A 12,894-nucleotide genomic window follows, 5' to 3' on the forward strand; every position below is an offset into this window, starting at 1 on the left:
AATCACAACTTGGATAAAGGAAGAATTTAACTATTCTCCGGATTTTATCCTGTGTAAGGCATTCTAGTAATGGATTGCTGGTAGAATATAGATCTTGGACGAAATCAAGATCATGTTGTGACAGTGACATTTCTAAAACTCCAAACGTCACAACTTGGGTAAAGGGCGAATTTAATCATTCTCTAGTCTTTATCCTGAGTATTGCATTCTATGCAATACTGTTATCACAAGCTCAAGCAATACTTCATATCACAAGCTTTGTCAAACACCCTGTGTTACAAGACTAGGTGATTTGATAGTTTGTATTACGAACGATGCTTGGTGATTTGATCACAACCTCCGCTGATAACTTATATTACAAGATTTGTAATATGATGTGTTTTCAAGTATCATTTGTTTAATGATACATCATGCTTGAAATTCAAAAAGGTATAGAGTGTATATCCATGCTTAATCATCTCCATTGATGTTACTAGATATGTCTCTATCACTTCAAGTTAAGAGGGAGTGTTAATTCCTTGTGACTTTGACAAGACAACTGCTCTGATTTTCAAATCAGTCTGATCTGGATGCATGAGTGCCCTTAAAGTATTGGTCAATAAAACATATTGTTCCCTCTAGACAGATCGGCATCTTCCTTGTGGCTTTTATAAGCCTTCTTATTTACTAGTGTGGTTAGTTAGTTACTAACCATTAGTAACTCTTGGAATGGGCACCAATCTTGAGGAAACAATTGTGTTGTTAATTAGGCCAACCTAGAAAGGGAAATGTCCATTCAATGAACATGCCCCTTCAGTTAGGTATAAGGGAGGGCTAGATCTAGATGAGTTTTAGATCATATTGTGATGTTGACATTGCTCATGGGTCACAAATTGGATAAAAGAAGAATCTTAGTATTCTTTGGGTTTATCCTATATTCTGGTAGATCTTAAACTCAGGATCTCATTGTGATATAGAAATACCAGTTTCTATGAGTCACAACCTGTGTCTTATCACTAGTAGTAGTGATTTGTCATATCACAGGTTTAGTAATATGACTTTGTATCATGTGTTCTATGATACCACATACTAAGAAGAGACAGACAGATATAGAGTATTAATTGTTGATTAAACATCTATATTGTAGTTGCTATATATAATATCTCTCTGTAGGATTATCAGGTTAAGAGGGAGTGTTAAGAATATAACCAAGATAAACCTATAGGTCTGACAGTATAGACCGTACTTTCTCTTAATATATATATCTCTAATGATTGGCATTTAATTTACATATATATTTCTCCTAGAGGTGCTGGCGATTTCTAGGATGATGCCTTGTTTGGTGTTTGACTAAACTAACAATTAGTTAGTCATGACTAATCTATATCTGTTAGATCGCCGACTTAGGATTAATAATAATATGGCTAGTGCCAAGGGTTATGTCTCTTGAGGGACATACCCTTTAGAAAGGGTATATATATAGGTTGTAAATGCAGTTTAGATGACATACAGTTACAATAGTCTGCTCCACTAAGCATTGTACATCCTGCAATTTATATCTGAGTTTCTCCATCACAATAAAAGGTTAAATATTCAGTATTGGATCTGCATTATAATAAGCAATAACTTCATCAATATTCAGAATACTTAGAAGATCTAACTCAGCATATAAGACTGGTTTAAAAGTCTGATTAAAACAAAGGATTTAGCAGAAACTTAACAGTCTACTCCCTTTGAATAAATAGGACCAAGGTCCTCCGATGTCAACTGAAGCATATCCTTTAGTTGCTCCCTTTAAAGCTCAACTTCTTGCATCAACCTTCTAACAACTTCATCCAAGGTTGCCTCTAATGTATTGTAAGACTCCCCCTTTTGAAGAAACTTCTCTAGCTACCAAAAGTCTCATAGTAGAAATTATCAAGTTCTTCCTTCCTTGAATGCAATCTCTTGTGTTTCTTGATCCGTCCTAAAAGCATTAAAAAGATTATCTAAAGCAAATGAAGCATACATGATTTGCTATCAAAATTATAGCATGAATTAATTACATAAAATTCACTGTTAATATTCAAGGGTATAGTCATAAAATACTTATCTCTTCTAGTCAAAGAATAATGCCCTATGAGCAATACTTGAACCCCTTTGTGCAACAAAGATTTCAATTGAAATTCGGTGACTCCTCTAGAAGATTAGACATCATGGGGTCTTTCTTGACAACTCCAACTTTGGCCAAGAAATCCTTGAGCATCATCTCCTCCAATGTGAATTATAAATCTCCCAGTAGACCTTTGAATTATGTCCACAAATGTAGATTGGCCTTCAATATGAATGCAAATCACTGATCAAAAGATGGCTACACATAATCAATCTAAATCTTCATGACTTGCCTCTAACAGTAAAATTATCAGGTATCACGTCTCCTTTATAGAGGAACTCCTCAAATACTGCCAAGGATAATTGCCATGAAAATAGCTGATGCAAATCATAGCTGAATAAACTTTGACAAGAAAAATGAACCAATACCAACAATAAAAGCTCACAGATCAAATGGTTGCTAAAATCATGTGAATCAAACCAAAAATCTTGGAATGCTCGGTATTGACCAATGGAAAGAGGAATGAGGAATGACCATAGATGTGGTATTGCGAGACCAATTATGTCTCATGCCTCTTTCAATAAACACTAAACAAGATCCAATGACAAAGAGTGCCAGACTCGAGACATCCCTAATTGGCATCGCTTGTGTCAAGGAGCTAGATCGCTCAAAGAACATCACTGCATAGTGATTTACAATTGCTAAGTGGTTTCCTCTTCATATTTGGCCGAGCATCACCAAAGACAAGGCCACACTTGACTAATATACAAACTGCTACCAATAATAGAAACAAACAATATGGATATCACATAGACTCACTCGTCTTATTCAACTCCTAATGAACCAATCATTAAATACATGAACTTGTTATTATTCTATTGAGACTGCCAAAGTATATTGTGAACCACAATGGTCAGCATTCCAAAGATGACTCTTCCTTGCAACCATTCATCAAAGATGCCTTGTCATGGAGTTTGGACTAGGTAATTCTTAGTTTTGTTAAGATGACGAGAACCAATCACTCTTAAGAGGATCATGTAGTAGCCTTATTCTGTGATTTCTTTTATTCGATTATACCACACTCCTTTCAGATTCAGTCAAACTATTTTGAAGTTATCTTAGCAAAATGATAATGCCAACCCCCTCATAGTATGCTTGAAGACCCTTGTTTGGATATTGACATCACTTAGTAATGCAAGTACTATTATAATTTCTCAATGCAGTGACAACACTAGTCTTGAAGCTCAAGATTGCATGGGCTTGGAAGACTCGTCATAAAAATAAATAAATATTAGATCTGATTTCAACTGCTATCATGCTAGTACAAAGTTATCAAACTTCTATGATGGAATGTTATCATGCATTGAAGGATCCATATGGGTTGGCTCAGCAAGTCGTCCAATAACGTTTGCTCAATTCCAAACCAGCACAACCAATGTAGACAATAATATTGGTCTTTCCTCCTCTTGACTTGCAATGCATTCAAAAAGATTGCAATTCAATCTCCTCAAGGAGGTTTGACAAAATTGGTGAAGAATAAGCACACTGGTTTGGCTTTACAGAAAACCAAAACTATTGGTGCTCAAAACAATTTATTGGAATTAAAAAGAAAAAAATGCTAAAACATAATGATCTCCTTCCTCTCCATGTTTTTTAGTTGCATTGTTGAAGCTAGTGTGGCGCATCACAATGGGGGTTTTGTTCGACCTCTGATAGTTCATCTTCCAATCATACAGACACGGGACCACGTTACTTTTAAACGACTAATGCTTAGGACGTATGTTTACTATTTGATGCCTCCACAAAGGTTGTCTTTCCTAAGAGATCGATCTTGATATGTATACATATATAGATAAATATCTATCTATCTATCTACATATATATATATATACATATATATATATATATATATATATATATATATATATATATATATGCCACCAATTTTGACACCGTCAATTGCTCATGATAATCATCCAATAAGGACATATACAAACAAATTAAAAATGATTCCATGATAACCTTGAAAGTGATATCGACATCTCTTAAATATCTCAGTCTAGGAATGGAATAGTTGTGTCAACCTTAGAGTGAGTCTCTTCATTGCACCCTTTTAGTTAGAAATTAATATAATTCATTTGGACCACAATTTTCTTATTTACTCATTTTGTGTGGTAGTAAAACAATTCTTCTTACCTTAATCATATCTCTCCAAGATTGGTTTATTCATTTAGTCCAATGCTTATATCAGGTCTTTATCTCCATTCTATTTTTTGTCGACGATGTGGTTCTATGGCCTCTTTAGAGGGCACCTCTAATAGCTTCTTGCCGATTTGGCTTCCTTTTGCGACTTGCGTGGGCTATGAACCTATGTAAGACCTAGGTGATGGTCTTCACCTGCTTAAAGACCTCGCATCTCCACTTCTTTTTCTATGATGAAGAGATCACAATTACTTTGTCTTACACTTATTTGGGGGTTCTCTGGTCCTCGCTTCAGTATGAGACATGCCATGTAGCCCTGTGTAAACAAGGGGCTTGATTTCCGTACTATGTTAGAGGGGCAATGCTTCAAACATCACATCCAAGATGTCCCTCCTTGACTCCTTAGTCAAACCAATCATGCTTTATGGATCTTTGGTGTGAGCATCCTCTCTCTTGGTGTGGGATTGGGCTTCAATTGAGAGAGGTTAGGTATTGCTCCTTCAACACATCGTCAGGTGCCACCAACCCACTCCCCGCAACATCGATTTGACCAATTTTGGGGTACATCATTTTTATGCTTAGGGCTATCATCAATCTGATTTGGTTCCTTTGTCGGCTTTGAGGTTTTGCTGATTGGGTCAGGGGTCACCTTCCTTCTTGGCAAGAGTTGAATGAGCACATCAAACTCTACATCTGAAGATGGTATATTATTGCAACCTGTAGTAACCCCCCAGGTAGACTCCGTCTGAGAATGGCCTTTTATGATGTGCCCTTGGTACCTCGCTCATTGTTGGACCCGCACTCTCTGCATCTCTTTAAGGTCTTTCGAGGTGGTCTTGCATAGGCTCTGAATTCAAATAGACCATCATTTTGACAAAGAGGAGAGGACCTGTCGCCTTTGTTTCTTGAGGATGGCGAAAGAGCATACACACTATTTTTTGCTGCCTCACCTGCCATGAGATCAAGGGAAGGTTTTTCTGCCTGTTCAAAGAGTGTAGATATCTTTCATTTTTTTTCTAGCTACACTAATCAGGAGTGCCTTGCATTGTACCTTCGGGAGGCTAGGAGACTTTGGGATCCCATGTTGCAGCATATGTTCATGTCGAGACAAGCTTCAGATCAGCTCATCACCCCCTCTGTGCCTCTATCTCCGACTCAATGCACGAAGCGATTTCTCAGCTCCTCTACAACTAGACACACTAAGACTGTGAGGACTCATAGAGGCTACACTCGACAACAGCATCCCACCTCCAGTGCTTCCTTGAGGCGGCCCAAGACATACTCTTGCCCTAGAACTTATCCTTCTATTTTGGGCTACTGTTCCTTGTCTAGGTGGTCTTAGTTGTGTGTTGTTTTTCTCTTTCCCCTACCATTGTAGCCTATTACCTTGGCGGCTATTTTCCAGTCCTTTAGAGTTTAGACCCTCTTTGTGGTCTCTTGTTGGACATTATTTCATCTTATCTTATATTTGCTTATACTAATTATATTGTTCATATTTAATGAATAGGTTCATGTAAATATATTATCATAGTAATTATAGTATCAAAATAGTTATTATACTATGATTAGGCGGTAAAGGGAGAACCTTTAATAGGACTGTAGATCTCTGCTTTTTCAAGCCACCAAGCCATTCAAATATATATGTGAGGGAAAGAGAGGAATCTCCAAATATGATTTCTCTTATAATCCCAATTAGATAAGCTAGAACCCAAAGAAAGAAGGGCGCCAATATGAAATTTGAATTATAAAGGGGAATACAATACAACAAAAAACTCTCTTTGGTCCTTATAGGATAATATGTATCTAGAATTGAACCAATTGCTTAAATACTGTACATCTACATGTTATGTGTATACAATTAGCCCAATTAAGATATGGATATGAAGGGAAATAAAACATAAAAGACTCACCTTGAAATATGTAGAGGCAGATGTATTTAAGCTCCAAAAGCCACGGATCCTAGCCTGTTTCTAAATATCCGGCTGTAAATTCCTGAATGAATCAATGAAAGGAACAAAACCTTGAAATTGTTCGTCAAGAAAGCAGAAAGGACTAGGTCAACCTGAGAAAGGACGTCTTTCCACGAGTTGACGTAGTCTGATGACATTGTAACGAAATCTAACCAAATTCTCCAGAAAGCTTCCGAGGAGTTATTTCCAGATTTGTATGGGAAATTTTGCTATCCTATTCTTATACAGAAAATAAGGGGTTTGTATTGTTGGGTTGGATGAGGGCTTGCCTTGGTCAAGCACTAGGTTAAGGAATTAACCATAGATGAAATATAATTGATAAAGGAAATGCTTGCATGTAGTAGATCTAAATAATATCAAATGAAAGATACAATTACCTTCGAAGATGCAATTACATCCGATATGTGATCAAGTATGTAAATGTAATAGCCTTGACTTAATGAAACCAAAGAGGAAATCAAAGAAGCCAAAACCTCATGTAAGGAAATGTGGATGAAAAATAGAAGAGCTTGAATGGATTGGAAGGATAGATCTTCTACTTAGAGCCAAACTCCACTACCACCTTGACTTAATGAAACCAAAGAGGAAATCAAAGAAGCCAAAACCTCATGTAAGGAAATGTGGATGAAAAATAGAAGAGCTTGAATGGATTGGAAGGATAGATCTTCTACTTAGAACCAAACTCCACTACCACTTGAAGAAGAAGCTTGATGCAAGGAGATGCCTAGACTTGAATGCTTGAAGATGCTTTCCTGGGGAAGAACGCCTCGATTGCTTGCTTAAGGATTCCTTAGCTTGTGGAGATGAGATGAGATAACTTGAGAATATGAGAAATGATAATGAAGCCCCCAAGCCTCCTTATATACTAGTTTTCGAGGAGGAAAACAACTCAGACCAACTGAGGAATAAAATTAAATAATTGGCAAACTCGAGGCCTTTCGAGCATTGAACCCCAAAACCATCGGGGACTAGGTCAACTTAGTTCAACCTAGACCAAGACTAGGTTGACCTAGAGCTGGACTAGGTCGACCTAGGTTGACCTAATCCCAGGGAAGGGAACAAGAGGGCCTCAGAAAGGCCCAGAAGGAGGTGAAGGTGAAACTGGAAGATAACAGGTTGATCAAGAGATATGATCGAAAGGGTAGCATAAGTGACACCTAGAAGACCATGTCAAAAGGCAAGAGATGATGAAGAAGGATAAGATGGAAGGAGAGAGGAGAAAAAGAGACTGAAACTATGCTAAGGAGGACTAAAAGTCTCAAAATGAAGTGCGTCTATTTTAGGACGGTACATACTATAATTACAATATAATTATATTGTTTGTAATTGTAATATAATTATAATATCACATAATAATATAATTATATCATCTCACAATAATAATATTATAATTATATTATCAATATAATAATTATATTATCAATATAATAATTATATTATCAATATAAGTATAATAATATCACAAACTTTATGCTATCTATGTGGGTTCGAAGGAATTCAACCATAGCTACAATAACATTAATACTCCCTCTTAGCTAGGAAGGAATCCTTCTCAATAACTTCTAGTTTGTCCTCCGGATGCTATCTTCAACAAAACATGCCATTGGTAGAGGCTAAAAGCATTTATTGATACGAACTTTCTATTTATGACTCAAGAGTCAAATTGCCTATGCAAAATCTGAGTGAACCAAAAGATCCATGCATCGAATAAGAATCAAATAACCAAAAATTAGATTTTTTCATTGTTTTCTATTCCCCCTTTTTTAAGTTTTGAGATTTCCTCGGCTAAAGATTTTGATGTACTACAATCAAGTGTGTCAGAATTATTTTGCGTTCTTTTAACCGTGTTGTGTTTTTTAACATTTTAGTGTCATGCATTAAACATGGCATCTGTCAGCTGCAATCCATACATATTATTTCACTTCAACTTGCTGTTCTGTCATCGTTGCAGATCATAATAACCATTACTGAACCCTGGGAAAATCAACTTTATCACAGACAAATAGTTCCACTTGGATAAGCATTGTTTGTAGGTGAATAATATGATCTTAAGAATGCAGCTATTATTTAGTTTCAGGTACACATTATCTCCATTTTGCTAAAACCCACCTTCGTGCATTATTTTGACAAAATTCACCTTTAGAAAGAAAGATATTAAGATTGTGTAAGAAAGACAAAACCAGTCTACGATACTGCACTGTTCAAATAACCACTAGTAACGAAGTGCTAAACATACTGTGAAAGACAGAGGATAGACAGCTTAAATATTATATTTGAAACTAGCTCCCCAGAGGGTAAATCTAGGGATCGTAATAACTAAGAATGTAGTAAATTATGTGGATAGCACAATCTAAGTTACAGAAGCCAAACACAAAGTACAAAATAACTACTAGCCAAGAAAATATATCGATAGTCAATAGGATTTTTAAATTAGCATGAAAGAGAATGATAAAGCACTCAGAACACAAAAAAACAACACACTAAATCTGTTTGGACCTTTGGAGATAACAAAAGGATCACCTTTTGATGAATCTGAAACCTCAGATGGATCAATCCAATCATAAGCTTTGGCATGCATCGAGCCATAAAGAAGTTTGCTCAGCACAGTCATGCCAGGGTGATTGTGGAGGGGTATGACAGATGAAACAGGCATACAAAAAATTCCAATCTGCACATTATACAATCAAATGTGTAAGTGCTCCCACCGGACTAGCAGCATGAGAACAATTAGAAGATAATTTGCAGGTTTGTTAATGGATTTTTCTCATATATTAAAAACTGTTTAAGGTAAAAGGTGAACACTTACTTTTATAAAGAACAGCTCTTATTTTATGTAGGACAAGTCACATATTATGTTTTAACAAACTAAAACAGCAGGAATAGGAAAGCTCTGGCCACAAAAATTGAAAAATCTTACCTTTTGTTTTACTTCTTAGCGTCTAGATCAGAAACCAGTGACATGTCACAACAAACATTTTAATCTACATCTATGTTATGTTGTGTACAGGCATCTGCTTCTTTATCATTTTTGTTTTATTCCCTTTGTTAAAAATCACCATATTGCTTATTAGTTGTGGAGAGGCATAATGAGGTCCAGTTAAAAAAAAACAAAAAAATCATTCTGCCAGGAAAGGCCCTTTTGGTTTTAGATCATCCAAAAAACACCGAGTGAGTGCCCGTGAATAAAAGCTTTTTTGGAAGATACCCATAAATGGCAAGAGAAGAGGGCATAGAGGGGCAGTGCCACTAGTTTAAGCATATTTAAATATACTAGAATCAACATTTAGAATGCATTCACAGATTCCCAATTCATCATCTCAAAATTAAAAAGACATTCAAAGTCGTGAACAGGGTCTTAAAAGAAAATTTACACCAAGGATAAACAACTTACTGAAAAGTTTTCACACTCATGTATATGAAGGTAAGTTATTGGAGACGAGTATTTGAGGGCTCCATTGCGCCCCCTCCTTCCATTAACTCCATTTGAAGAACCATTCCATCGTTGTGCTACAAGTGCCCCCTCTTCTAGTCCAACATCAGAAGGCTTGATAGTACCTGAAATTTTCAAATATACAAAATTGCAAATCAATTACTTTGAATCAATGGCACAGATGCTTATAACATTAACAATCAAAGCATGCAATATTATTTAGGTTTGGACTACCGTCAAATTATTTTAAATTGTGTTAAGACCAAAATGAATTCACTGAAAACAGTAGCTACTGTTTGTCAGTATCTATCACAGTTTGAAGCATTGACAAAGACTATCTCAATAACATCAATAAAGAATTCATTTCTGTTTGCAATAAAAACTGGATATTTGAGAATTTTTAACAATCTACCAAGAACAGAACAAAGACAGGAGAAAACAACCTGAACTTTCACTTTTAATTTTTGTAGTTTTTCTTAACCCAAAGTTTCAAAATTTGAAAATCGAAGCAGGCAAATAAAATTCTTAACCAGCTAGATTTAATTGAGGCCAATTGAAAATGGCAATTTTTAATTTTGTTGGTTCAGAATAGAAGGGTATGGCGAAATCTTTGTTATGGTCAATTTTTCTTTTCATTGTGGGTACTAATGCTACCGTCTGGCAAAATTTTGCAACCAAGTCACAAAAGTTGAACCTAATTGGTTAAAGCATTGAGTTCCCATTGTGGAATGAAAGTTCAAATCCCAAGAGGCATCTAGTTTGAAATTCTTAGTTGTGGCTCATGGACTTGCATAGTTGGCTTCTAGTGAGGAAGTGGTTTCTAAATAAGTAGATTTTTATTTCATGATTCTTGGTGCTCCATTGGCAGTTTCTAAACTAGTTGCTTGAAAGGAGCTTGAATTAACCTCATGATTGTGTCGGCTTCATGTTGATGTTCATTTAACCATAATATGTGTAAAAGATTATCTTGCTGCTCCATTGGCAGTTTCTAAACTAGTTGCTTGAAAGGAGCTTGAATTAACCTCATGATTGTGTTGGCTTCATGTTGATGTTCATTTAACCATAATATGTGTAAAAGATTAGCAAGACAAAATTTAAAAAATTGTAACAAGTCAAACTAGACACCATTCAAACCATAACTAAAAGGCAGCCCAAGTAGCTTTTGTTGATATTTTGTACCTTTACTCAGATAAATCACATCAAAAATATATATATATATAAGAGTTCAATTATGATAATGATCAGACATGTTTCATGAAGGGACATGTCTATTCTCTCACTCTTTTATAAATATAAAGGGAGGCTGCAGTTGGAAAACATATACTACAATACTATCATTAGTAGTAGCCCTTTCTATCATACCACATCTGATCTATGATCCTCAACATGGTATCAGAGCCAGATTGGGAGGAAGATCAGATGATAGAAAAGGAGAAGACATTGGATATTGTTTCAGATTGTTGTATGTATTATAGCGGAGGTTGTGAGGTCCTTGTGATGAAACCATGACAATCATACAAGATACAGATTAACATCGAAGACAATAATAATATACTGATCAATATATATACAAGTATGGTATGCAGATTTAATGTTTGTAATTTACAGAATCACATAATAAAGTTGTCATTGATGAGAATGTTTGAATAGTTCTGTTTAATCATTAATTAATGGTGTATGTTAGCTGCCCTGACTTGAATCTATTTACATTGGCTTGTTATTGATTTCATCTTCGATGGTTCTTTATTGGATTCATCAAATATTGGTTACAAGTTGTCAAATCGGTTTTGATTCGATTGTGTATGATTTAATGTTATTCAAGAGATTGTTCATCAGGCTTAGAGATGCAGATTTTAATATGTAGATAATGAAAATATTTTATTTTTGTTTCCACTGTGGAAATAGTAGCATAAGATTCAAATGATATCAGTTTTCAGAAAGAAATATCGATTCAATGATAGAGCATATGTGTCTTTGAGGGAAGGAACCGATTGAGAATTGATAATCAGTAATAAATTCTTAAATTTATTTTAAGATTCAATTTGAATGCCATTGATAATGGTATAAAACCAAACCATCTTATGGATAAAAGGGAGATTTCATTTACTGATTGCAAGTATTGGTAATATAGAATAGAATCAAGCAAATAAAAGGATATGCAAAGACAAGTCAGAACAAAAGAAATAAGGGAGAATCGTTTCCAACTCTAATGAACAGCAATCCATATCATCTCACAAATTTCAAATGATAGTAATGTTTGTTATTCTGCATTTTGTCACCACAAAATGTTGGTAACAGCACAAAACTTTTTCAAGCTAGTTTCGCGTTTCTCTAAGCTTGAATTTGATATTCAATTGCTTAGTATTGATCAATCAATTCATTTCAATTTGAATATCAAATTGTTTTACTAAAGGCCTTCGTCAAATTGTTTTTGTTTTGCTTTCTATCGAGCCTTTGCTTGATTTTTTAAGCCTTCACAGTTCGTTCTTTGCTTTTGAGTTCTCGTTTGCTTGTTTTAGTCCTTTGGATTCGCTCATGTCATGCCTTTCGATTTCCTTTTTGATTTGGTCTAACCTAGAGGTCAATCGGAGTTGTCAATCAAGAGATATGGTCATTTTAGTGCCTCAAAAGTGGACATTTTAGGTGCAACAGCATGAATTTTTAAAAAATAATGTTATATTTTCATTTTGACATTCACTTTTTTTTAAATATAACATTTAAGTTACTTTTCATTTAAATTTATAACTTAAAGTGACTATAGTGCACTTTATGTTATAAATTTAAGTTGAGTTACTTTTTAATTTTTCACTTAAAGTGACTATAGATCTATATAGTTACTTTTTAAATTTTTTATTTTTAAATCAAATATTTGTATAAATGTTACTTTAATATAATGTTTACGTATTATATTGATTAATATGATGCATAAATGTTATTTTTGACCCATATGGATGACATTTTTATAAAATTAAGTGAAATACATAATGTAAATGCCTCAAAGTGGACTTTTTATGTGCTAATGCATGTAAAAAACTATGAAAAGTGGAAACTTTTCATGTTATTGCATATTAAAACTCATTTTGAGGATACCTTTCATGCCATTAGATCAAATACTTGTAAAAGTGGACCTTTTTGATGCAATGACATGAAAAGTTGAGTTTTTGCGCTTTTGCATCAAAAAGGTGAGACATGTTTTTAAAACATGTAAGTGACTCCAAAAG

The 12,894-nt window shown here is 34.9% G+C and overlaps 1 protein-coding gene across 7 annotated transcripts in view; it reads right to left on the reverse strand.

Annotated features, from left to right (window-relative positions):
• LOC149549193 (plant cysteine oxidase 4-like) overlaps positions 1–12,894 on the reverse strand; it is a 220,238-nt gene that overhangs the window by 101,729 nt on the left and 105,615 nt on the right. For all 7 annotated transcript variants that reach the window (XM_089792607.1, XM_089792610.1, XM_089792608.1 and 4 more), the window contains 2 exons: positions 9,635–9,798; positions 8,764–8,911 (listed from right to left, as the gene is read on the reverse strand). In XM_089792607.1, the coding sequence (XP_089648733.1) occupies positions 8,764–8,911; positions 9,635–9,798 (312 nt within the window). The remainder of the gene's footprint in view (positions 1–8,763; positions 8,912–9,634; positions 9,799–12,894) is intronic.

The sequence above is a fragment of the Cupressus sempervirens genome, chromosome 7 (genome assembly GCF_028749045.1).
Source record: "Cupressus sempervirens isolate cs-2001-9-10 chromosome 7, ASM2874904v1, whole genome shotgun sequence".
In the NCBI taxonomy this organism is placed as follows: domain Eukaryota; kingdom Viridiplantae; phylum Streptophyta; class Pinopsida; order Cupressales; family Cupressaceae; genus Cupressus; species Cupressus sempervirens.